The sequence below is a fragment of the Jaculus jaculus genome, chromosome 7 (assembly GCF_020740685.1).
Source record: "Jaculus jaculus isolate mJacJac1 chromosome 7, mJacJac1.mat.Y.cur, whole genome shotgun sequence".
Lineage (NCBI taxonomy): Eukaryota > Metazoa > Chordata > Mammalia > Rodentia > Dipodidae > Jaculus > Jaculus jaculus.
In genome coordinates, this window is record NC_059108.1 from 19,281,593 (window position 1) to 19,309,412 (window position 27,820).

The window sequence follows — 27,820 nt, forward strand, 5'->3', positions numbered from 1 at the left end:
TCTGTGTTGGATGGATGGGAACAACGCCCAGAGAATACCATCCCACCTGTAGTTCTTACGCTCTTTCTCCCCACTCTTTTGAAATGTTCCTTGAGCCTTAAAGGGCGTGTTGTAAGTCTTCTTTAGTGTTGAGTTCTCAGGAGCTTCTGATTTTCCACTTTACTGACTTCTGAGTCTCCTCAGTGTCTACGGCCATCTCCCTGAAAGAGGTACCAGGCTAGCAGTGAGAGTGGCACTCATATGTACCCACCACTTCTCCTGTAACGTTTACTGGGCCCTGGCAGACGCATTCTCTGTTGGAATTTCATTTTTGGTGAACTGTTTCTGTTTCAATGTGGAGTCCAGGAACTTGAAAGGAGATAAATAAAATAATTCATTCATCTTTAACCTAAAGTCGCCATTTCATTTGATTACAGATGCAGACCATTAAATCACTAAGGTTATTAAAATCCATGACTTGTTACCAGTATATGTCACTGGGAATGTCATTTACCATCACTCTTGCAATATTACTTATACTGAAAACATAGTATTTACTTGACCTATTGGTGGATCCTTTTATTTAATGTACAGTTAAGTATTGCTTAATGGTGGACACACCTTCTGAGAACTGAGTTGTTTAGCTATTTCAATACTCTGTACAAGGACTGTACTTACACAATATCTATGGTATGACTGGGCAATATATTCTTATGAGAGGACCATAGTGCATGTGTTTTATCATTAAGTGAAGTATAATTATGTGAAAAAAAGAAGTCTACATTTTATTTTATTATGTAAAATTATTGCTTTGCATAGAAATTGACTGGTGTGAGCAGAGGGATATGGCACAGAAATGAAATCTTTGGGCTGAATCTTCTGTCCATTCAGCTACAATTATATGAGAGATTACAACCTTTGAGATTGGGCCAGATGACCTGCATTGGGACAACAGGAAGACAGGGGTGTCTTATTCTTCAAATTTCTTATGCTTCATTCCCCCTGGATTAACAAATTGTCACCCCACCTGTTATAATGGAGCATAAGAAATGCAGGAAAGAGAGGTTCATTGAATTTGCAACATAGTCTTTTGTTTTGGAAATGGCTACAGCCAGTGTGAAGCAGGTTTGCTGGATTCCTGCATGGAGACATTATGGAGTCATGAGGATAAACCGTGTGTTGCCATGGAGACTGAGTGGAGATGCCGGGACCACAAGATGGCTGCTAAGGAAAGCTGCTGGCCCCAGATGAATTTTTCCACGACTGTGAGTAGCCTAGCTGGAGGGACAGAACTGGGACTTGTTGTTGGTTAGAATTATAAGACTTGGAGACTTGTCACTGGCTAGAGTTGGACTTGGAGCTACAGAGTTTGATGTTTGCCCTGGTTGTTTTAAACCTTGCATTGGTTGAATATTACTTTGCTAGGCCCAATGCCATCTTTGCAGTGTGAAGGTTTATTCTGTGTCAGTATGGGTTTGGGGGCATTTTTTTTAGTATTATGGCTCAGTTAAAAGACTTTGAATTATGAGGATGTTTAAACACTATTAGAATTGGTAAAAACTATGGGGACTTTTAAGGTTGGACTGAATGCATTGCATTTTATGTCATGTGTGGTTATCAACTTATGGGATCCACAGGAAGAATGTGGTGGTTTGATTCAGGTCCCCCCCCCACCACCAAGTTTAAGTGTTCTGAATGCTATGTTCCCAGGTGATAAAGATTTGGGAATCAATGCCTCCTGGAGGCAATGCATTGTTGGGAGTAGGCTTATGGGTATTATGGTCAGTTTCCTCTTGCTACTGTTTGGAACACTCTCCTGTTGCTATTGTCCACCTTATGTTGGCCAGGGACTGATGCCCACCCTCTGATCATGCCATCATTTTCCCTGCTATTGTGGAGCTTCCCATCGAGTCTGTAAGCCAAAATGAATCTTTTTTCCCCACAAGCAGCTCTTGGTTGGATGTTTTGTTTTGTTTTGTTTTGTTTTTGCCAGCAATATGAACCTGACTGCAACAACAGCCTTCACTACCCTTGTTCAGATTCACCTACCCACCCAAAAGAAATAAATGTAATTACAGCATATTAAGGTGCTAAGCTTTCGAAGAGAATGACTGTGGAACTTACTTTCCTGTGTATCAGCCATTTTTGACAGTGCAGAATTCTTCCCACCTTCTTAGAATAATCTTTCTTAATGCACCACTAAAATATGTAAGATTCAGGAAAAAGCAATTATAATAAAGTATAATGAAAAATCTATTTGTTTACATAATAAAATAAAATGTAGACTTCTTTATTAATGCAGTCATGTTTCACATAGCAGCAAGCCTCTCACACAAACTGTTTCTAGCCCAGTCTAGGCAAAGCTCTTTCTAACCCTTATAAGCCAAACCTCATCGTCCATACTTTTTACTACATTCAGGTCTTTCAGCTCTAACCAGAATAGTCTATCAAGCTATACTTTAGCACTGCAAGGTGTCTCTTAAGCCAAAAGATTACTAAAATCAATTCTGTTTTATTTTCAGATAGGCTAATGATCTGGGTGATGGTGTGGGTCTGCACCAATACTTCTGGTGAACCATGTCAATTATTATTTCCTGTTAAGCCAACCAGTGCAGTTAATCTTTAAAATAAAAACTATTTGTATCTGTTCCGAACATTTATGGGTAGCCACAGCACACACCTCCTGTTCTTTAAACCATGTGGCCAGTAATAAGAGCTTTACTGTTGAAACATAATACTGTAGGAGTTCTTAGGCATGAAAATGAATGAATTCATGAAACATATTTCTAAAGACACATGAAATCCACTCACTAATTCAATGTGGCTGGGTTAGGAGCCCTATAAAGATCATCTTGCACTCTTTTCAAGCCAACGACCAAGTGTACTTTTTTTTTGTTGCTGTGACAAAATACTTGACAAAAGCAACTTATATAAAAAGGGAAAGATTAATTTTGTCTCATGGTTAGAGGGCACAGTCAGCCATGGGGGGAAAGTGTAGTTCCAGTGGCATGAGGCAGCTAGTCACATTTGCCTGTAGTCATAAAGTAGAGATAAATGCTGGTGCTCTGCTCATCTTTTCCTTTTCGCTCAGCCTAGGACCTCAGTCCATGGGATGATGGTACCCACATTTAGGGCAAGTCCTCTGTCCTCACTTATGTCAGTCTGAAAATGCCCTCACAGACATGCTCAGAGATGAATCTCTCAGGTGATTTTAAGTTCGAGCAAGTTTATAATGAAGATTAACATTACACCATGAAATGTCTACAATGAACATATATGCACACTCTGGTGAGGTCCAATAAGATGTGATAATGAAGGAAATCCTAATTCAGAGTAGAAAAGTTATATAACTGAAGATTAAACTTTACAAAATAATTACCACATCATAAATGATTCCTTCTTGCCTTAGCAAGGAAGAAAAACTTCAGTGCATGCTGTTTCAGAGTGCTTCCGCCTTTCCTACCTGCATGTGCAGATGTGACTTCCAAGAAAGCTGATTGATTAGGGAAGAGTGCACATGGATATCAGAGCCTCCTGCTCCTGTTGTCCACAGAAGACCCACATAAAGCCTTTGGGGTTCTTATACAGGGAAATGTGTTAACATTAAGAGTGGTCTTTTAGAGTTCAGTGGCTCACTCGCTCGCTCGGAGGTGCTCGCGGGCTGCGTTCCATCCGTACCTCGGCTCTCCCTGGAAAGGAGAGAGGCTTCGTGGATCGGGAGCGAGCCTCCGCCGCGGCAGTCAGCTCGAAGTCGCTAGGACTTCTCTCAAACTTGTGTGCTGAGGAGACTCAGATGTTGGCCTCAGCTCCTAGGCTGAACTCAGCAGATTGACTCATGAAAACTAATGTATTGAGACAAAGGAAAGGATCTGGCAGAAAGCAACATCTATTATCCTGGGCTTGGCAGCAAGGAAGAGGACAAGTAGTGGAATTCCTGCAATCTGAAAGCCACACTGAAAGGTGACATAGAAGCTGAACAATGGGTGGCGGAGAGAGGTATAACATTCCAGCCCCTCAATCAAGAAACGTTAGTGAGAACCAACAGCAGCTTACTAGACAGAAGACTAAGGATCAGAATTCCCAGATGAAGATTGTTCACAAGAAAAAAGAACGAGGACACAGTTACAACTCATCAGCAGCTGCATGGCAGGCTATGCAAAATGGCGGGAAGAACAATTTTTCTAGTAATCCAAATTGGAACTCTAGTCTATCAAGTCCCAGTTTGCTTTTTAAATCTCAAACTAACCAGAACTATGCTGGAGCCAAGTTTAGTGAGCCACCATCACCAAGTGTTCTTCCCAAGCCACCAAGCCATTGGGTTCCAGTTTCATTTAATCCTTCAGATAAGGAAATAATGACTTTTCAACTTAAAACCTTACTTAAAGTACAAGTTTAAGATGAAGTACTAATATTTAAATTTAGCACTGTTTACATAGTCATGAATTGGTCTGAACCAAATTGACTTAAGGAGGTAAAACTTGTAATTTATAAGTATAATCAAGACTATCATTTATGTGCTGTTTGCATGGTGACATATCAGTGCAATTTAAATAATTGTACTCGATACAAGTGAACCATTCAGGTTGATTTGGGAAATAGGTGACTTTTAAAATTGTCAACTGTGGAGACAGTAGTTTACAGTCAGTCAGGTTATATATAGCTGAAATATACAGGGACTGAAAAATGTAGACATTAGGAACTTAAATGTCCTAAAGGCACCTAACTGCCAAAAGAAAATGAATTTTTACTAAAGATCTCATTTTACTAAATTGTACTTACTAATTGGTGTGTGTGAAGGTCAATCAGGGCTTGCTAGAACAAAGCAGTCTATGTCCAAGTGGCCCGGTTTTTGGATCTCACTCTAGCCCAGGCTGGCCCTGAACTCAGTGATCCTACCTCAGCCTCCCAAGTGCGCTAGGATTAAAGGTATGTGCCACCATGCCTGGCTTTGTCTGTTTCTTAAGTATAGTGGATATGCATCAGCCTGCAGACGGACTAATTTTTAAAAAACATTTAAGTACCTAGAGAAGAAAGAGCCATGTAAATACATGTAATAAGCTTGTAACATATGTAAACTTTTCTTTCATCCTACAAAGACTATTTTAGTATGAATTTGCTAGATGTATGACCATGGACTTTTTTTCTACGAGGGCCTAATTTTAAAGGTCCCCAATTATTTTAAAGAAGCTTACCCTCCTGCTAAAGTGCCAGTGTATGTACAATTGATTTGATTTTAAGCTACATATCAAAGTAAAGCCTAATATTAAGCTTATATTAAAAGATTTAAGCTGCTAAGACATTTATTTTTGAGATTTAAAATTTAGTACAGGATCTCCACTCTATTCCTGTCTTTAAACCCAAAGATTCATTTTTGTTTTCACCAATCCTGATGAGACAGTGCTTGGTTCCAGTGGCTCTGATGCTTTTGGTGATTAAGTGCAATTTAGGGAGACTAAGGCAAAAGGTGTAACCTCAACCCAAAGGGTGAAAATACTAATAGCTGTTAATGCTACTAATTTGATACCTGTATTTTGCTGTTGACAAGGCAAGTTAGCTAAGTTGTAATTTTCCAAATTCTGATGCAATGTGGAAATCTTATTAAGCAAGGCAAAAGTAGATTAAAGAAAGGATGGGTTACTTAATGCATATGATGTGAGTTTGAACCATGAAATTAAATAAAAATAAATTCTGCTCAAAAAAAAAAAAAAGAGTGGTCTTTTAGGGTTGGAGAGATTGCTTAGTGGTTAAGGCACTTGCCTTCAAAGCCAAAGGATCCAGGTTTGATTCCCCAGGACCCACATTAGCCAGATGCACAAGGAGGCGCATGTATCTGGACTTTGTTTGCAGCAGCTGGAGGCCCTGGTGTGCCCATTTTCTCTCTATGTCTATCTGCCTCTTTCTCTCTCTCTCTGCCTTTCTCAAATAAATAAAACTAAATAAAACAATGGTCTTTCATACATCTGTACATTTTAAGCACTCGAGTCTCCATATAGTTTTATGAAATGAGCGTTGTAGTAGGTGAGAACGTGCCTGTGTACAGTTTCTTTCTCCTCTGCTTCATCCTGCCTTGTTCTTCTTTCCATTGTAGCTTGCTCAGTGTGCTGGAGCCTAGGTCAGCTTTGTAAACAGTTCATTTCATGTCAGCTCATTCAGTTGTGGAGTTCTTTTTTTTTTTTTGAAGTAGGGTCTCACTGTAGCCCAGGCTGATCTGGCACTCATTCTGTAGTCACAGGCTGGCCTCAAACAGTGAGCCACCTACCTCTGCCTCCCAAGTGCTGGGATTAAAGGTGGCCTGACCAGGTTTTTTTTCATTCTTTTGAATATTTTACTCACTAATTAAATTTAGAATCATGAATACATGTATGTATAGGTGTCTGATAAATATTAATTGGGATTACTATTCCAAATTTAACTGGTTTTATGAACTGAAGCTTTTGGGGTCATTTCTTGACTGCAAAGTAAGCTATCTATAAAAAAAAAAAAAAAAAAAAGAACAAAGAAGAGAGGAAACAAGCCACATTTGGATTTCTTGGAGAAACAAGTAGGTGATGTGATAAAGCCCTTAGCAAGGTGTATGGCTCCAGGTAGATTTTCAGGGTTGTTATTTCTATTTCTTTCTTCTGGGTGATGTGAGAATCAGTAATTTCCTACCATGTTGTATAAATTTAAGCACGAGTCCTCTACAGCAAGGAATTCTGAATATAAACTCACTAATGATTAAAAACTTGGATGTTGTTTTCAGCTTAAATCCTGCCCTAATCCCTCTGCCATTGCTTAATCTTTACTAAGTTACTTGATTTTCCAAGCATTACCAGAGCTCACTAGTAAAACAGAATAATCATAACATTAATTTATAGAAAAAAAAACAAATAGTATTGTCTGTTTAAGTCAAGAGTAGCTCTGTCTTCTCAACCCACACCCATTTTGGAGCAAACAGTTCCAATGTAGCTCTAACAGTGTAGTATGTGTGTGTGTGGGGGGGGGGGTAATACTGCAAGATTGGAGACTGGGCTTATAACACAGGCTGTCCACTTGTGAAATTCTGTGACTTTCCCTATAAGAGTGCCAAGCAGGACCAGTGAGACATCTTTTTCTGTTGTCATTTGCTGGAAGGTGAGATTCTAGAGAAAGTTTGTGTCTTTATTCATTGTAATCTGCAGGAAGTCTGAAAGAAAGAATGAGATAAATAAGAAAGAAAAAAAAAGTGAAATGGAGAAGGAAGTAGGGGTGTAGGAAGGTGATAGAACCATCAACACAGATCTGGAGAAGACAAGACTGAAGAAACTCGCACAGTGAGCCCCTCATGGTGCTGGGGTCCTGGGGCTTGTTTCTATGGCTCTTTCTCCCAGTTCTATGAACTATATCATCATTCCTACAAGCACTACAAGCTAGTGCTCCAAGGGCATCCTAACTGACCCGTTACTACTCCATGCGCTATTTTTGAAAATTAAAGTTTAGTAGTAAAGACCAGAGCTTTGAAAACCGATTTCCTGGGTTTCAATCTCAGCTCAACCACTTACTTGGTTATGTCCTTGGAAGAGATACTTTCTACATCTGTGCCTTAATTTCCCCATTTGTAAAACCAGCTTTATGATATCTGTGTCAAGGTCTTGTTACAGGATTAAAAATATTATAAAGTTTCTGTACAAGTAATTAATAGAATAAATAGCACAGTGATTGGAGGAAAATACATGGATACCATGTGTTGTAGTTACCTTTGCATTGCTGGGGAAAAAATACCCCCCCCCCAAAAGCAGCATATAGGAGGAAATGGTTTATTTTGACTTCCAGTCTTGAGGGGAAGTTTCAACATCTCAGGCTTGGCATTACTTCTTGCCTAACCAGCTGGAAGAAAACTACCAAGGCAGTGAGTTGAGCTCTGGCAAAGCCTATCCCCAGCAACACACCTCCTCCAATAGCAAGGCTCCTCCTCCTAAATTGCCACCAGCTGGGGACCACGCTTTCAGAACCCATGAGGCTATGGGGCACCTATCCATATTCTAGCTACAACATCATATATCTGCCATTCAATATCAAGAATATATAAAGAACTATGATAAATTAATAGCAAGAAAAATATGAACTGGCTAAAACTTGGGCAAAAGATTAGAGTAGAAGTGAAGACACTAGTTCATCCTTGTTTTTCTATTTTAATTGCTATTCTAGTCACAATTATTAGATAGTAGAGTAAGCGTATATGCGTGCCCACCAACACATGGACGGATAATGAAGGTATGGCACATATTCACAATGTTTGATTCAGCTATAAAGAAAAATAAAAATTCACAGCGAAGTGTATGGGTCTGGGAAAGTTCATACTAAGCAATGCAACCCATGTACAGAAAGATAAATACTACATGTTCTTTCTCATACGCAGAGCCTAGCTTCAATTTTTTAGATAATGCATGTAAGTAGAAGTGAGACTCAGCAGAGTCCAGGAGGCTAGAAATGGGTCCTGCGGTGAGGGAGGTGGAGAGGCCTTAAGAGGAGTGCACAGTAGGACACCTGTGATATGAAAATGTAGGGGTGCAATACTAGAGGGTAAAAAGGTTCAAGTAGGGCTGGGATGAGGAATGGTGGGGAGCAGGGGGAAGGTTGACTAATATTAAAATCAGATGAAAGAGCCATATGTAAACTGATTTGTTTGTTAGCTAATTAAAAACACATAATTTTAAAAGTTTTATCGGAAGTACCCTGCATGGGAAGATGATACTGTTCCCAGAAGTCATGTGTTATTATTGGAAAATCTCAGTACCAGGGGTGGGAGACTTCCAAGTGAGTTGTTGCTCAAGGAGAACAATGAACACCTTCCCCCCTTCAATAAAGGCTATTTCAAATGCTCTTGGTCGCTCACCAGAACTAGATGGTAAGGCCCTATTGGGTATCAGTTGCGGGACACTGAAAATTCAAACTGGAACTGACCTGGAAGCTTCTTCCCTGTTGATGAGTTATAATGTTGGAAGGTGCTATGTAGTCTGCTGGGGAGAAAGGTCACTAACATTCTGAGTCAGAAGTGGACCCTGAGTGCTGCACATTGATCAGTCAGGCAGGATGTGCTCATTGGAACAACAGTAGCACAACTGTTATGAGGGTAATGAACTGATCTCTGATTAGATTTGAGGCTTGTCCAGGGGACAGAATTTAGGCTTGGTACTGAAAACCTACTCAAAAAGCTGGAATGGTCATAGACCCTAAGAGAGATGCTGTTACTATTGTTTGGCTAAGTGGATATAGTATGTGACCATCAAATTGCCATCTGCATGTTATGCTTATGCATATAGATCAAACCATTCTCCCCTTTTATTAGAGAGACTTTTCTTTGCAGAGATAGTGGTGACTACTGAGGAGACTCAAACTCATTAAAGTGCCAAGAAAAAATCAATATAGTGCTTAGTACTCAATGAGATACCTGTGCCATCCCCTTCAAGGTTCTGGGAACAATGCATGAGAGGTGATATAAAGAGTGTAAGATGCAGATGGTGGGGAGGAGTGCTGTGGAACACTGTTCTGGGCATGTTATGGTCATTGCATTCATGATCTCTCATTGTGGTTGCTATCTACTCACAAACTGTTCCATGCTGGGCCCTAAACATTCAGTGATGGACAATGAAACAAGTCATGAGTCCTCCATCCCTCTCTGATTAGTTGTTGGCAGTTGACAGTGCCGTGGGAAATGTAGGAGATATTTTCAGTTGTAACCATTGGTAGGATCCATGTGTTTTAGTAAACAATCCTTCACTGAGATGATGTAGGAAACCCTAACTAAACTTAGTGGGTCATTGTAGCAGACAGCTTCAGGTTCACTGAGATGAACTTCCAGACCAGGCAAAGTTATACAGGAAAGGATATTTATTGAAGCTTACAGATCCAGGTGAAATTCCATAAGTGGCAGAAGAAGCTGGCCTGCCTTCACAGGACCAAGCAGAGAGAGAGAAGCACAAGCCAAAAGCCACACAGCACACTTCAGGAACTCCATCTAGGCATACTTTACATATCTTTAGATTGAAATCTGAAACCCACCACCTCACCTTAAGATCCACCCAGTGACACTGCCTCCAGACAGATGGCTGCAGATGGAAACTACAAACAAATAAAAAACTGAATATGTTGAAGGCCATCTATTCAAATCACCACATTCTGCTCCTGGCCCCCAATAGGTTTATAACCATCACACATTGTAAATTGTACTCAGTTCAGTTTCAAAGGTCCCCACAGTCTTGACCAATTTAAGATATTAAGATCTATAAAATCAAACAAGTTAAACACTTCTAACATATAAAGGCACAGATTAAACATTTTCAACTGGTATAAGGCATAGTAAGGAGAGACTAAAACAATGCAAATTCAACCACCATTAAACAAACATCAAAATTCCACAGTACAAGTTCAATATAACCAGAGACTGACAGTCTCCAAATTTTCCAATTCCACCTCTCCAGCTTGGCAGAGTTCCCAGGGAACACTTCCATCTCAGGCCAACAGTTGGTTGCCCTTGCATAGTCCTGGTATATCTGCAGCATCTTCAGGCCTTCATGCAAACTATAGTCCATCTTCCAAAGGCTCTTTCAGCCTATCAAGGCATCATGCCCTGCCTCATGCTACATCCCATCAGCGGCTCCTGGAACCATGTATAATTCACCACCACTCCTCACATTTTTCATGCTTCTGAAAACAATACCAGGTATGCAGGACACAGCCATATTCTTAATTCAGGGACGAAATAAATCATAACCTTGAAAAGCAGGTTCCTTCTCCAGTCAACTCTTTCCAAGACTTTGCATATCTATGATAGTCTTTCCTCAGGTATCCTTTCCATTGTTTTAATGTGAATCAATTGGCCATCTTCTTTAAGACTGCTAATGTGTTTGACAATAGCAGGTTTAGTAACCTAAAACCAGTCTCAGTGCCTATAATGTTAACTTGCTGGAAGTTTTCCAGCTTAAAATCTTAAATCTCTCAGTCCAATATCTTTAGCCAAGCACATCAGTCCATTACAAATTTAACCTTGATCAAACTCTCTGGGCCTGGGCAGCCAGATGCCAGTAGCCCAGTTCCAACAAGGTCTTTCCTTCCCCTTAGAAAGCTCATAAGCAAAGCCTTGAAGTTCAATATTGTCTACACTTAGAATTCTTAGACTCTCATCATAGTAGTCCATAAAACTTGACTTACCACTCCAGAAGGCATCTTCAGTTGCAAGCACCAAGTCTATGTCTATTCCTCCAAAACAAAGTTTCCAAAAGATCAACATCCACATGGTCAGGTTCATCTCAGCCCATTCCTGGTACCAACTGCTGTAGCAGACAGCTTCAGGTTTACTGAGATGAACTTCCAGACCAGGCACGGTTATGGAGGAAGGGATATTTATTGAAGCTTACACATCCAGGGGAAGTTCCATAAATGGCAAAAGAAGCTGGCCTGCCTTCACAGGTCCAAGTAGAGAGAGAGAAGCACAAGCCAAAAGCCACACAGCACATTTCAGGAACTCCAGCTAGGCACACTTTGCATATCTTTAGATTGCAATCTCAAACCCATCACCACACCTTAAGATCCACCCAGTGACACTGCCCCTAGCCATGTGGCAGCAGATGCAAACTACAAACAAATAAAAAAATGAATATATTGGAGTCCATCTATTCAAACCACCACAGTCATACACACACATGAGAGAAAAATACATCAAAGTAGAAAAGGGACTAGCTGGGAAGAAGGATTTTAGTGGAAGGAGATGAGGAGAAGGTAATAGAATGGGATTATGCTCAAAATCCATTATTAGCATCTGAACATAGGTTTAGACTTCGCAGGCAAGTGCCTTAACTGCTAAGCCACCCTCCAGCCCTATAAAAATAAATTTTAAAAGAGATGCATAAATATCTCTCAAAGGAAGATATGGAAATTGCTAATACTAAAAATGATAGATAATTTAAATCACCAAGGAAATTCAGGTTAAAATACCATGAGATTTCATGTCATTCATATTAGAATGGCTATTATTAGAGACAGATGACAACAAGAATTGGTACAGAAACTAGAGAAACATCATGGAATTTCCTTAAAAATGTAAAATAGAATTCACATATGATCCAGCAATCCCACTTCATGATATGTATTCAAAGGAATCTAATTTGGCATGTCAAAGAGACACGAGACACGTGTACTCCCTTGCTCATTTCAACCTTATTCACAATAATAATGTTGTATGCATGTATGTACCTATCAGTGATAAATGGATAAATAAGCAGTAAATGTAGACAAAGGACTAACATATAGATTTATAAGTGAAGAGGATTTTTATGTTTGTAATTTTTTTTTTTTGTATTTACATTCGTGTGGGTTGAACTGGAAGAAATTACATTAAGTGAAATAACCCAGGAACAGAAAGACAAGTCCTGTGTAATCTCACTCATATGTGTAATCTAAACAAGCCATTCTCACAGATGCAGAGTGGGGAGGCTGAGGGAAGGAGGAGGGGAAAGACAGATGTTGATCAAGGAATGTGCATACTGGAAGAGTCAGTTTTGGTGATTTATTGTGCTGCATGGTGATCACAGAAAATAACAATGCATAGCATATTTCAAAATTACTTAAAAATAGTTTTTTTTTTTTTTTTTGAGGTAGTTTCACTCTAGCTCATGCTCTCCTGGAATTCACTATGTAGTCTCAGGGTGGCCTTGGACTCACGGTGATCCTCCTACCTCTGCCTCCTGAGGGCTGGGATTAAAGGTGTGCGCCACCACGCCCGGCTTAAAAATAGATTTTAAACATCTTAGTACAATGAAGGACAAGTTGATGCTGTGCACAGCAGAGGTTACTATGCTGCAGGTTTGGGCCCCAGTGTGGTAATGTGAGAAGTGTTAGAAGCTCCAAGAGGTGGGATTAAATAATTAAGCTGTGGAGTACATTACCTGAAGGAAGGGCAGTGCTCGTTCTTGTGGAATCTCTACCAGTTTCATGAGAGTGAGTTTGTACAAGAGAGAGCTTGACCCCTGCCTCCTGTTTCACCATGTGATCTACTCTGTGTGCCATGTGATACTACCCACCGCGAGGGCTTCACTGCAGCCGAGTGGATGGCGCCATGCCCCGGAAGCTCCAGAACTGTTAGCTAAATATCTTTTTTTAGTGAGGTACCCATTATCAGAAATTTTGTTATAATGTTGTGGGTTGGCTGCCCATAATGATGTGGGGTGGAGCTTGGCTCTTTGGCTTAGAACTACCCAGGCCCAAGTGCTGGGATTAAAGGCATGTGCCACCATGCCCGGCCTAAACCTGTGTTCTTGTCCACCTTTAGCAAAGATTTTAAAAACATGGACACTGAGAAGCATAAGTTACTCAAGTTGTGTAATGGAGACTGGGAGTAAGAGGAAAAGGGCAGGAAAGCTCTCAAGCCAAGAAGACTTTCCACTCTCCCAACTTGGCTGGGAGGAAAGAGAGGAAGGAAATTGATACAAATGTCTCCTTTGGAGGCTTGGCAGAAGTCCATTTGTATGAATTAGGTATCCAATTAGGATGCATCTCATTGTTATGTCCAAATGTATATGAAAAATCTTGATTGGTTGTTGAATCCAGTAGGAATGCTAACTCAGAAGAGGTCAACCCATGCCTGCTAAGCCTGGAAAAAAAATTCAAGAACAAGAATAAGAAAGTTGCTTGTTACAACCATCTTGGGTTAGACGGGAGTTCAAGTCCTGTCAGGGCAGGGTGGTGTCCAGGTTTCACTGGGCCAGTCCCAAGCTGACAACCCATAAAAATAAAAATGTAGGATCTGGAGAGATGTCTCAGTTGTTAAAGTGTTTGTCTGCAAAGCCTAAGGGTCAAGGTTCTACTTGTCAGTACCCACGTAAAATCACATGCACGAAGTGTCACATGTGTCTGGAGTTCTTTTGCAGTGGCTAGAGGAATGGTTTGTGTGTCTGCCTCTTTCTGTATATCCTTGCAAATAAATAAATAAAATATTTCTTAAAAGCTACATTGCTCCTAGTCTGTATTAATCCCCCCCTCCAGAGAGGAAACTCTAAGTGCTGTTCAGAGAAATGGGGCAATGGTTGCTTTAACTTGTTGATGCTGAGTAGTTTAGCAGGCATGGCGGTTAGTGCTCCTCAGGAGGGAGTTGATCTAAAGGCTCATAATGGAAAGTCTTTTCCATTTCCTGTGAACCAGCTTGTTGTCTCGTCATCATCTCTGCATGCAGGTCCTTTTCTTTGGTCTGTTTCTTTTGGACCCGGGATAACAGTTATAAACGATAAACTGTAAGAACATCATGATTGCTATCAAGACTTTAAGATAGGACCTTATCTTGTTGGAAATAGGATTATGTTTATGTAAGAAGTTATTGTTATGACCCTGAGCATATGACCAAGAGAAGTTCAAGTCAGAGAGATTATTTACAGTTGGCATTAAACAGGGAAACCTGTAAGTCTGAATCTTTGTTTACATAACATTTTTCAATGTGAGGGTTAATTTAGAAATGAAGGTGACAAATATGGTAAGAGATTTACAATTAAGAAACATTCCTTTCACCTTTCAGTTTGTCTTGTGTGAGCCATGTCTTGTTCAGGCTTCTTACATAAAAAAGGTGGGCAGTCATGTGAAGCCACTCTCATTTCCCAGCAAATAGAACTGTCTTTCAGAGACAGAAAAACAACAACAACAACAAAAAACAACAACAAAAAAACGGAGGATGAGGTTTTTAGAAGTGAAGTTCTGAGCATTTGGCAAGAAGAGAGGGATGCTCTTTCCTTACATATGAAAGCAAAGGTGGACAAATGCTTCTGAGAAAGGTTACAAATTAGCTTTATGTATATAGGTAAAGTTGGAAAACATACTTATTTTATTTTGAAAATATACTATCCTACCATGGTAGCTAAATGAAAACTAGGTAGAGGTGAGAGCGCTTTCCCTCTCCCCATGGGAGCTGCTCATCTTCCTCTACACATCCCCAAGCATAAAAATGGCACTGTGTGCAATCCATTTTAGACCATTCCTTTAAGTAGGAATCATTACAGATGGAGGTGCTAATGTATGCTCAGAAAATAAATAGACTTATGGAGATATTCAACTCTCACTTACTGATTATGATGCCTTTGGAAAGCTTTACAGCTAAGTGGAAAATATGGAATGGAATAAAAAACATTTATTTCAAGTGAAAAGTGATAATGCATCCCTTCTCAACCCCAGATTAAACAGAACAAGGGAACAGTGAAAATAATCATATTACATATGTGTGTGACATAAACAACAGTTTGAATTAAACAATGGGTGTATATTAAACAGTATAATCAAAGCTCATTGTCCTCTCCACAGAAGAGAAAAAAACAAAAAACAAAAAACTGGAGAGTCATTGGTGATTTCCAGGGTTGGGCTGAGAAGACATTGTTCCTTGAGAGGTATATTGTTGTGCTATTAGCTAAAGTCAATGTTCTCTTTTGGGGGGGTCCATTGTATTAGTTTTCTTTTGCTACTATAAGGGGATATTACAAAGCTAATAGTCATAAAAAAACAAATTTATTTTCCTACAGCACTAGAAATCAAATGTCCACCATCAAGATATCACCAGGCCTGCCTGCAATCCTCCCAGAGACTTCAAAGAAATATCTGCTTCCTTACCTATTCCTGCTTCAACAAGTTGCCTGTCTTCCTTGGCTATGGCCCATGCTCCATCTTTAGCTAAGGCTTTCCCTCCTTGCCTCATTCTAAATTTCACTGAAAAATCTCCCCTCTGTTATTTTATTTTAACTTTACATTTTTTTTATTAGTTATATACACAGTGTGTATGCAGCCATGTTGGTACCATCGTTAGTCTCCTCCCTGTCCTCCCCCTCCATAGGGACTCTCCTCATTGGGAAATGTGGGTGATGCATTGTGGAGGTAGCCATCAGTCATGTGTAAGAGACAATGTCTCTGTGCATCATGTCCCAACATGGGGCTCTAACAATCTTTTCCACCCCCTCTTCAGCAAATTTCCCTGAGCCATGTTGGGTTTGTTTTAGGTCTACTTCAGTGATGAGGTCTTGCGAGCCTCTGTGTCTCTGGATCTCTGGTTTGGTAGGAGTGGAGTGTTCTCTGTGTCTATCTCCTTCACCCTTGTTCTGGTACCAGGTTCATCAAGAATGCAGCACTCTTGCTCAGTTCCCTAATTACTCTTGATTTTAGCTGGGGCCCTGGTGAGGTGTGAAGGGCTGATTTTCTCCTCAGGATTTATGTCCATCTGAAAAAGAGAAGCAAATTTTCCAATGGATAGTGAAGTCAGCACCAGATAAATGGGATAAACATTGTTATTTTAGAGAGAATTTAATAGGTATAGGCTCATTTGTAGCCCACAATTGGTGGGAGTGTGATAATGGAGAGTGGGCTCGTTTTTGGATATGGTTTCCCAGCTCCCACCTATGGGTTCCTCTCTACTGAGCAGATCAGTTAGCCAAATCAAGAGCAGTTGTGTGCTACTATTGCACTTGGGTTAGCATCCCACCAGGTGGCTTGCTGCTGAATAGCTTAGACCACACCATGAGTTGCTTGTTGGTTATTTTCTCCCAGTCACTCATGTAGCATCTTTTGGCACTAGACAAGCTAACTGTCTGGGGACTGACTCTCTTCCAGATACCAGCCATGTCACTCCATGTTCCATACCAACAGCATATGGTATCTTCAGCTGAATGGTCTTACCACCTTTGGTGGGCAGGAATCTGTCTCCTTTTGGGAAGCCTTGTAGGTCTCTCTGATCAACAGCTCATTGTGGATGTTAACCACATGCTGGTACTGGGAGTTACAGGCCAGCTCCAAGGAAAAGAAGGAAGAAAAAGATAGGTAATATAAAAGAGAACAAGAAAAGGGGGGAGAGGGAGAGAGAGATATAGGAGAAGATTAAGGTTAGCCTTCATCATACCCACTTCAGGGCCCTGTGAGTCAGGTGTTCCCTCTAAGAACCTGATGAAGGTTCAACCATTTAGTCTGTCTTTTAGGATGTAGAATTTTATAGTACCATTGCCATTTGGGTCCAGTTTTGTGTCCCGTCCCCCCTCACCCTTACCCACCCCTCCCGCACCACCCTCCCTGTTGTCCAGTCCTTGAGATGCTTATTAGGTGTGTCAGCATCTCAGGCAGATTCAGGTTAGGAGCCACAGATGAGTAAGACCATGTGATGATTACCTTTTTGTGATTGGGTTAGATGAGAATGATGTGTTTCAGGTTCAACCATTTTTCTTCAAATTTCATTGTGTCATTTTTCCTTACTGCTGTGTAGAATTGCAACATATAACTATACCACATCTTTTTTTTTTTTTCTGTAAAGATGCTTGCTCGCTTGTCCCATGGCTTTTAATGAATTCAGACCTGTAAATCCCTACTGTGACATATAGTAATAGGTTCACAGGCTCTAGGGATTAACTTGAGGTTGTCTTGCGAGGTCATTTCACATACCACACTCAGGGTTCTCTTGACTCAAATATCTTAAAATTGTAGTGCAGAGGGTTCAGGAGATGGCTTAGCAGTTAAGCAGTTGCCTGTGAAGCCTAAGGACCCTGGTTCGAGGCTCAATTCCCCAGTACCCACGTTAGCCAGATGCACATGGGGGCACACGCGTCTGGAGTTCGTTTGCAGTGGCTGCAGGCCCTGGCGCGCCCATTCTCTCCCTTTCTCTCTCTATCTGCCTCGTTCTCTCTCTGTCTGTTGCTCTTAAATAAATAAATAAATGAAAAGAAATGCACACTCTTTTAAAAAAAATTGTAGTTACAGAAAAATATCACTAGGGCAAAAATAAAGTCCAAATGCAAACATTCTTTGAAACATGTAACTGACAAGAGATTGCAGAGACAAAGAACACGTGCCCTCACCTCCCTCCCACGTATTGCAGGATGCTGTTACTTAGTTACTTAGGGAAGGAAGACGGTGGAGCAGAAACAGCTTTCATGAGACTAGCCATTCAAGGGGAAGAAAGTCAACACCACAAGCCATCAACGGAGCTCGACTAGGTGTGGTGGAGTATGCCTATAATCCCAGCTCTCCAGAGGCTGAAGTAGGAGAACGGTAGTGAGTTGCAGGTCAGCCAAAATGAGTTCCAGGTCTACCTGGGCTAGAGTGAGACCTTGCCTTTAAAAAAGCCACCAGTAGACAGAAAAAAAATAAAAGAAATATGTATATAACAGCAATAAACATGGGGTATTATTGTTCACCCTCCAAACAATCAAGTGTTGTGTTCTGAACTGGATCTAGCCAGGGAAGAAGAGAAAAGCAGATAGCAAAACACAGACACACGAGAAAAAAGGGATATGGAAACCTGTATGCACTTTCTGGAGGGGCAAAAGCCACAGGACTGTGGGAACAACAGAAGAGCCGGGCAGAGACTGAGCCCACCCTGCTGGAATCCACCTGCAGGGGTGGGCAGTTTATGGCAACGCTCCAGAGCAGGGGTCTGTTAGAGTCTCAGTGCTCTCCACCGACCCTCTTCTCTCCCCACCACCCGGCCAAGCTGAGACCTGGGGTGGCTCCTTGGTATGGAAATCGAGAATACTTCTGGACCCAAGACTACATCTCCCCAAAGCCCTGACCTCACTGAGCAGTCACCCCTCCCCAAGGGCATGGATGCAAAAGCCACCACAGGGCCCCCTCAGTCCCTCTTTCTGGCCCTCTTTCCTGAAATAAGGTGCGTGTTTTCTGTCTCTGTTCTGTATCCTTGTATCTCTTCCTTTGTCTCTGCCTCCGCCTCTCGACTGTCTTCTCCCCTACACATTCACCCCCAGCCCTGGAAAATCTCTCTCTTCTCCCACTTCCTGGCTTGCCTCCATCTTTCTTCCCTAATCGGCTACACCTGCCCCCCAGCGCCAGCAATCCACGCCACGGCACAAGTGGCAGCAGCTGTGGTCTCTCTCTCCCATTCTCCCTAACCTGCTACTCCACTCTTAAAGCGCACCACTCTGAGCTGCTATAGTAAAATAGACTCCTGTGCACCACAAGATGTTTGGCCTTAGTTCTCTAATTTGGACATTAGCATTATGCTCTAGCAGGGGGTTGGTATCCTAAAGTTCAAAAACCTGCAATGCTCCTCGTTCTCCCCTTTTTGCTATAGCCCTGTGAAGCAGTGCACCTTTGGGGACCACAGGAAGAGCACGGTAGAGTGTGGAATGTGGTGCAACTTTCAGACAGGAGCAAATACTTAAGGTATATTCAGTACAATATCTTCCCATGATATCTCATTAACTAGAGACTTCTATGCTGAGTAAATAGCTTAGTCTTATCCCAAATATACAACCAAAGTGCACTTTAAATGTTATAAACATTTAATATGCTTTTTTGGTTAAAAATCATTACACTGAAAAACAAGAAGCCATTGACCAAAATTTAGGTGTAGCTTTTCCAAAAAACTTGTTTTTGGCAAAAAGTTGAACATCTTACTATTACCAGCAGTATTAGAATATTTATGTTAATTAACCTAAAATGTTCAACAAAATTCCAGAAAGTAATACAAACAAGTCTCAGAAATAATATTGATATTTATATCCAGTAGTTAAGTGTAGAAAATACTGTATCCTACATTTATCCTCACAGTATCTTCAAGAGATTTAGAGAAGAACCCTATAGAAGCAAAGCTTTACTTCCAGCAATTCACTTTTGTCCTTTTCTGAGCAAGAACTCTCAGAAACTTTCCCACATTCCTGCTGAATGTAGATTATTCCTCATCATCCCATTTATTCCCACTCTTTGTTTTCAAATGGTTCTGGAAAAAATCTCCCAGGAATGTGAATTGGTCTTTGGAGACATTTTGTCATTCTGGTATTGGTGTGATGCTTATAAGAATGCAGCAAAAATGACCATGTTTTGAGGCATGTCCTGATAAATGGTCCTGTAGAGCCAACATGGTGAAGGAGAGAGAAAGATGAAAGAGAAGAAAGAAATAGAGAGGGGGAGGAGAGAGATGTGTAAGATGGTAAATTAGAAGCCCCATTGGTGTGATCCTATGAAAGAAAACACTCAGAATAATACACAATAATCCCTACTCCCGAAAAAGACAATAGCTATACATGAATTGAGATCTCTGTTAGGAAGTAGACAGGATGGATGGGTCATGAACCAGTGAGTGACCAGTCACGCCATGTAGTTCTGGTTCATATTAGTGGAAACCCGGGGAAGTGTTCCCTCCACATTGTAGGAACAGTTAGCTGGATGAAGGGATAGCAGAGGGCTGAACACACTGATGTCAGTGAGAGGACCACAGATGGCTGTTCAGACTGGAACTCAAGAGGCTCAAGTAGAGATTTGTCTCCAGTAGGCAGGGCTCCAGCTGAGTTCAGTGGTGCTGCTCAAACAGCCAGAGATAGGAGAGCTGTAGAGCAGGACCGAGCCTGGATACACTGCAGGCAAAAAACGAATGCCAGTGCAGGCTGTGGCAGCCAGGGTTGAAGTATATAATATTATTACCACCATGCACAGTCTCTGTGTGGCTCTTACAGAAGTTAGGGACCCAGAAACTGCCAGCAATGTCTCTCTCTTTCTCTCTCTGTCTCTCTCTCTCACACACACACATACACACATGATAGCAAGATAAAGATGAGCTGCACAGGTCCAACTAAGGGCTGGAGCTCAATGCAGGGTGTGGGCAGAGAAGTTGAAGTGTGACCTGCAGGACACCGTGGAGCATACTGTGAACTATACTGCTCAGCCTGATGCACAAAGCCATGCCTGCACCTGGCCCACGTGTAACTCACTCTCTCTGTGTCTCTCTTTCTCTCTCCCTCTCAACTCACAAAATAATATATTTAAGCAACAGAAATAAAAAAGAGAAACAAAGAGAGGGGAGACAGAAAGAAACAGCATATCCAAAATAAGAGATGAGCTCATTACATATTTGGCTTCAGTAAAAGAAAACCAGGAAAATGGAAATTAAATGCTTTTTTTCCAATGAACGGTCTTTCCCCCCGGCTATAGTTTGTCAGGTCTAGCTTCAGCTTATTTCTTTGGCTTCTGGGAGATGTCCATTCACTCTCCCAGTAAATGCATTTTGCATAGGTTTAAGTTATTTGCATTCAATGTACTCCTGACTAATATATTCAGGAAATCTAAAGTCCAGACAGGTCAAGTGTTTGGAAGGTATGTAGCAAGCTGTTAGACCTGGGAACAGAAACCAGGCTTGAGACTGTGTTCTTTGACTTCCCTCCAAGCCTCCAGAGAGCCACTCATAGAGGAGCTCAACGTTTCCTTGAGAATTACATGAATAACCTTTACTATTGTAAATACATTTCTTACTTATATATGAGTATTTGGTATATGGCTACTCCTCAGGTTACTAGTCTTGGACCAAAGTCTCCAATGGACAGTTAAGTTGCAATCAGAAGTGGAAGTGACATCCTCCCTTTAGTGTTAAAAGCATGAACATTCCTAGTCTTGGTGAATTAGCAAAAAGGAACATCATAAACTCAAAATCTCTACCTTAACAAAAATGTTCCCTATAATATGCATGCTATATTTAGTGTAGCATATACATTTAAAATGTTATATTTATTAGAAAACTAAGTGAGTGCCTCATACCTCCTCCATCCAATGAAGTAAAATGCAGCAAGAAAAGAAGAAATAGACATTGTTGGAAAAGGAACTAAGATACAAAAGCTTTGCATAATGTAGGTATATTTTAAAAATTTATTTGCAAGCAGAGAGAGAGAGATAGAAGACACACACACACACACACACACTCCCACACACGCACGCGCACACACACACACAGAAAGAGAGAGAGAGAGAGAGAGAGAATGGGGATGATAGGGCCTCCAGCCACTGCAAACAAGTCCCAGATGCATGCACTACTTTGTGCATTTGCCTTTATGTGGGTACTGGGGAATTGAACCCAGGTTGTTAGGCTTTGCAGGCAAGCACTTTAACTCCTGAGCCACCTCTCCAGCCTGTTAATGTTTTTTATATTTTAAAATAATTCAGTTTCTTTAATGTAATTTCTGGAGGTTTTGATATCAAAGTAAAAGATTAAAGCAAGGCAAACTTCAGTTCTTTTATATTCCCAGTATTTACTAAAACAAACACTCCTAGACTACTTCAGAAAATTATAGCTACCTGCTGGCCATGATGGTGCATGCCTTTAATCCCAGCACTCAGGTGGCAGAGGTAGGAGGATCACCATGAGCTCGAGGCCACCCTGAGAGTACATGGTGAATTCCAGGTCATCCTGGGCTAGAGTGAAACCCTACCTCAAAAAACCAAAAAAAAAAAAAAATATATATATATATATATATATATGTGTGTGTGTATATATCACCTGAATTCCTGTTTGAGAAATTTAACTGTAGATTTTATTTTATTTTATTTTTAGAGGAAGTGTGTATGAGAGAGAGAGGGAGAGAATTGGTACACCAGAGCCTCAGCCAGTGCCATTGAATGCCAGATGCTTGCACCACCTAGTGGGCATGAAAGACCTTACACTGGCCTCACATTTGTGTGTCTGGCTTGCATGGGATCTGGAAAGTCGAACATGGGTCCTTAGGCTTTGCAGGCAAGTGCCTTAACCATTAAGCCATCTCTCTAGCCTTACAGAATTTTAAGTGGAATAAACATACTGCTGGATAGGGAATGTGACCCTATAAGAATACTTTATTCAGAATGCACTTCTTTTCCCAAAAACTTCTTGCTTAAATATTTTAAATTGTCTCAATGATTGTACATGTTTATTGTGCACAATGAGCTACTCAATCATATATCTAGTGTATCATGATGAGATTAGGGTAAGTGGCATATCTATTATTTCAAACATATATGCTTTCCTTATAATGGTTGAGAACATACAAATATCCTCTGCTGACTGCTTTGAAATATGCGATTAATTGTTTCCAACCATAACCATAACTGTCCTTCTGTGTCACAGAATATGAAGGTTTTACTTCCTGTGCATTTGTTAACCATCCTGTCCTTTCCTTTCTCATCTCCTTTTCAGCCTCTGGTATGTCTATTCTCTTTTCTCTTTCTGTAAGGTTAGTATTTTAGCTTGTGTCTGGGTATCTTCCTTGGTTCCTTTGGGAGGATTTTATCATCTCTATACCTTTAATTATTGTTGCGTTCTGGAATTGCCACAATTTTATATATAACATTGCCACTTCTGCTCTCAGGTCCAAATAGATACATTCAGCTACGTATATGACAGTTTAAGGTAGAACTTTCAAACTTAACCTGTCCAACTTCAGTATGTCTTTGTGATTAAGGTCCTGGAAAACTTAAAAATAAGTAGAACATATGTCAAAATAACAAATGCTATATGAGACAGACCTACAGCCAACATTATGCTGAATGGGGGAAGCTGAAAACATTTCCTCTAAACCACTCTTACTCAGTACAGTTATTTAAGTGTAACAAGATAAAATATAAAATTGATAAAAATAATAAAGAAAAATTGAAATTATCCCTATCCACAGGTGACATACTTCGACTCTACCAGAAAAATTATATTAACCAACCCTTTCAATAAAATTGCAGTCACAAAAATTAGTAGCATAGAATATATGTTTTCATGCATTCCAACAATGAGCCTCCTGAGAAAAAAAAATAGTATTCCATTCACAATGGATCCCTCATCATAAAATACCTAGAAATAAGCCTCAACAAGAATGTGAAAGATCTTTGCGAAGAAAATTTGAAGACACTGAGGAGAGATGTAAAAGAAGATTTCAGATGCTGGAGAGAGCTTCCATGCTCCCCAATCAACAGAATCGATATTGTTAAAATGGCTGTCTTATCAAAAGTAATGCATAGTTTCAATGGAATTCCCTTCAATGTTCCAATGGCATTATCCTACAGTTCAACAGTTCATAGGGAAACACAAAAAATCACACACAGTGAAACAAAATCTAAGAAGAAAGTATACTACTGGAGGCATCACAATTTTTAACCTAAAATTAAACTGCAACACCATACTGACAAAGGCAGCATAATGTTGACACAAAAGTAGTTATGTAGACCAATACAATAGAAAAGAGACTCAAGTAAACCCACAAAGTTAGAGTCACCTAAATTTTGGCGAAGATATTCCAAACATACACTAAAGGAAAAGATAGCCTATTCAACAAATGGTGCTGAGAAAACTGGATATCCACCTACAGAAGGATGAAATTTGATCTATATCTTTCACTCTGTACAGAGATTAACTCAAAATTTCTGACTGAGATGAAAATCTCAGTAATTTCAATTTGTATTTCCTTTCATTTAAAACCAGAAACACTGACTCTTTTCTAAGAAAGCATGGAGAATTCACTCAAGTTATAGGTATAGGTAAGAATTTTCTGAACAGGTCTTCCATAGCATAAGACATAGGTCTAAGAATCAACAAATGGGACTACATGAAACTTAAAAGTTTCTGCACAACAAAGGAACCTCAGCAGTCCAGGTAGAAAGCCTACAGAATGGGAGATATCTTTACCACCTGTTCTTCAGACAGGGGCTAGTTATCTAGTATATATAAGGAACTGCAAAACTTAAACACACTAAAAACCCTGCCAGTCAATAAATGGGCTAATAAAATGAACAGACAGTTCTCAAAAGGAGACTCAAATGGTCAATAGATATTTTAAAAGTTGTTCAATGTCATTAGTCATTAGGGAAATGCAATTAAAAAGACTTTGAGATTTTTATCTCATCCCAGTCAGAATGACTACTAATCATTAAGACAATTATAAGAAATACTGTTGAGGGTGTTGGGAGAAGGCAACATTTATTCTCTGTTGGTGGGAATTTCATACTGGCATATAATAAAGAAATTACAAAGGTAGTAGAAGATGTTATATAGAAACTGTTGTTACATGGAATTTTCAAAAGCACACCAGAAAAGAGAAAAGTCAAAAAGGAGAGGTATATCATGTCATAATTTCAAAGTGAATGGCCAACATAACCTTTAGAACACCAATTTAAAAGAAATAGGGGTTAAGCCTTTACATGCTAAGGGCAAGGTCTATGTGAAGCCTTTGAGGTAGTCACATGCCTGAAATGCTAGGGAAATAGTCAAGAGCCCAAATTAGACCAAGCAAAGCAATGGTGTCAGACTGATGGTGGTACTTTGTTGCAAGTAATTTAGTCACCCTTGGAGCCCCTGGAGACTTTTGAGAATAATATCATTTTTCTTGAATGTTAAAAGAATCCATATGGTGACTGTTGATAGCATTCTATAGCAGTAAAAGGTCCTTCAGGAACTACTGTGGTAATTAAAGTGAGACATAATGGTGGCCAAATTCCAGCTGGAGGGTAGAGGGATGAGAGGTAGTGAATCCAGATGTATCTTGAAGTAGTGAAAAAGTTGTTTTCTGACATTGGATGATGAAAGAGGGAGAAAGAGAGAAGAGACATAAAAATGGCTAATAGTTTTAGGCTTAAGCAAGTTTAAGTACAGAATTGTCTTCAATTGAAATGGGTAGAGTGGTTTATGCCAATGCTTCCATCAAAGAACTGATCACTCAACTATGTATGAATTTTAAGTCTTAAACATGCATGAGCTCATTAAAAGAGGAAGATGGACAAGGGTGTGTAATTTCTAGGAGACTCTTTCATTGACAATGGAACAAGAAGCTAACTTAGACTGGAGCGAAGAGTACATAGGTCTGGTGTCATTGGGATGAAAGTGAGCTCAGTGGACTTAGGAACAGGAGATGAGCATCTGCAAAACGCTTAACACCCGAGAAGTCATTGACAACCTTGAAAACAGCCATCATAGTGGAACAGAAGGTTTAATAGAAAATACTTGGTGGGAGTTGGTGACACTAAGTATAGAGACAAGTTGTCAAGTGTTTTTGATATAAAAAGTGGAAAGAAGTGAGACAGCAACACGCAGAGAAAGGAGGTGAGTCAGAAGACCAGGGGTTGGGTTTGGAAACATCAGGGGACTTGTCTCTTGCCACAGTGGTTTAGCTGGGTTTGCTACAACAGATGAGTAATATAAACTGTTGAGCAAGACTAGGCAGGGGTACAGACAAACCAGATCCAAAGACACTGAGCAGCTGTTGGAGAATAAGATCACCAACAGGCAGTGGACGACCCAGGGCCTTTGCAGACGGAGAGGAGAGGGACCACTTGTGAACTGGGTAGTATGAAACTCAGATAACATTATCTAGCAAATATAAAACCACTAAAAGTAACATAAAATGGTGGTGGGTGAAAAGGCAAAGTAATTGAACTCAAAGTCTAATGAAGAGCTTTACTCCAGTAGCTGTAGCATTATAAATTTGTCAGTATCCAAATACAGTGAAGCGAGGCACTCTGCCAAGTATACTGAAAATTTTAATGTGGCTTTGACTCAGGGAGAATTGTATCATGTAGATGTTTTTATAAGAGGCAAAATGAGAAATGGACTTGATCATGTGATATTTTTACATTTGGAGACAGCTTGTGTGGAAGTAGAAGGCATAAAATGAGGTCAAGTGTGGTATGTTCCAATTTTGTGGCTTTTAGGATATCTGGTTTAGCACAGGAATTAAGACTGGGAAATCCATGACTACTGTAATTATCAGATATTTAGGTCAGCTGTTTCCAAAAGCCAAGTGAGATAATTTGAGAGGAAAGTTGATGGCAGAAAACTAAAGATTTGCATTAGTTGTATCGATGGTAAAGATGACATTTTGATACAGAAGTTTCCAAACCTGTTTTTTTTTTTTATATCAATATAGCATTATTCTCCCTCTTCATGAAAATTAGACACAAGTTGTAGAGAGAGGATGAATCAGGAACTGTACTTTATCTATTCTGCACCCTTCAAAGATGAACATTAGTTTTATAGGTAATCTTAAAACACATGAATACTTATTAACTCAAGTATATACATAAGGAAAGACCTATTGCTTAATTATGCTATAAATTGCCTGCAAAATAATGTATATTGTATCATAGAGAAGCAGAGTAGAGTAATTAATTATGAAGGTAGACTCTGAAGTCAGATTTATTGGTACAAGTCTGTGAAGTTCTTAGGCCATAGATCATGAGAATTAAATGAAACAATCAACATTAGGCATTTAGCACAGCACCAAGCACCATTCACTTTTAATTTTTATCATAATGAGGAGCTTTGATTTATTGTTGGGAATACACTCCTTGTGATTTTTCTTCTTAAAGATTTGTTAAGAAAGATATGGAGTCTCTTTTTCATTTTTAAAAATTTTTTTGGTTTATATTTATTTATTTATTTGAGAATGACAGACAGATAGAGAGAGAAAGAGGGAGAGAAAGGGAGGGAGAGAGAGATAGAGAGAGGGAGAATCGGTGCACCAGGGCCTCCAGCCACTGTGAACGAACTCCAGACGCATGTGCCACCTTGTACATGTGGCTTATGTGAGTCCTGGGGAATCAAGCCTCAAACCAGGGTCCTTAGGCTTCACAGGCAAGCATTTGACCACTAAGCCATCTCTCTAGTCCCTCTTTTTCATTTTTATTTTTAAATATCTTTATTCATTTGAGAGAAGGGGAGGAGAGAAAGAGTATGGGTGCACCAGGACCTCTTACCACTGCAAGTGAACTCCACACTCACATGCCACTTTATCTGTTTGGCTTTCCATGAATACTAGAAAATTGAACCCAGGTCAACAGGCTTTACAAGAAAGCACATTTAAATATTTACCCACATCCCTAGACCCTAGAGTCTTTTTTGTTAGATTTGTTTTAGAATCAAAATGGAATTAAACTAGTCTGAGTTGCCTTATGTATAATTTTGCCTGTATCTGTGAGTGAAAATGAGATTTTTTTTTAATCATTCTATTAACTCTTATTTTTTTGTTCCAAATTATTCCCTATTTTCCGTTCTTGTTGATTTTTCTTCAATTCACATTATGTAATGTATTCCACATCCATATTCCATAATAGCTAAATAGAACATTTATTAACTTTTGTT

General features: G+C 40.0%; 1 protein-coding gene across 1 annotated transcript; it reads left to right on the forward strand.

The window, feature by feature from the left end:
- The first annotated feature begins 3,943 nt into the window (after window positions 1-3,943).
- LOC101612962 (proline-rich nuclear receptor coactivator 2-like) lies at window positions 3,944-4,517 on the forward strand. The gene has a single exon (XM_004660018.2). It carries the CDS (start codon window positions 3,959-3,961, stop codon window positions 4,373-4,375), a length of 417 nt encoding a protein of 138 aa, XP_004660075.2. The 5' UTR covers window positions 3,944-3,958; the 3' UTR covers window positions 4,376-4,517.
- The last annotated feature ends 23,303 nt before the right edge of the window (window positions 4,518-27,820 follow it).

Bases quoted from the DNA above. Each gene is read 5' to 3' on its own strand.
- LOC101612962 (XM_004660018.2), top strand. From the start codon at position 3,959: ATGGGTGGCGGAGAGAGGTATAACATTCCAGCCCCTCAATCAAGAAAC.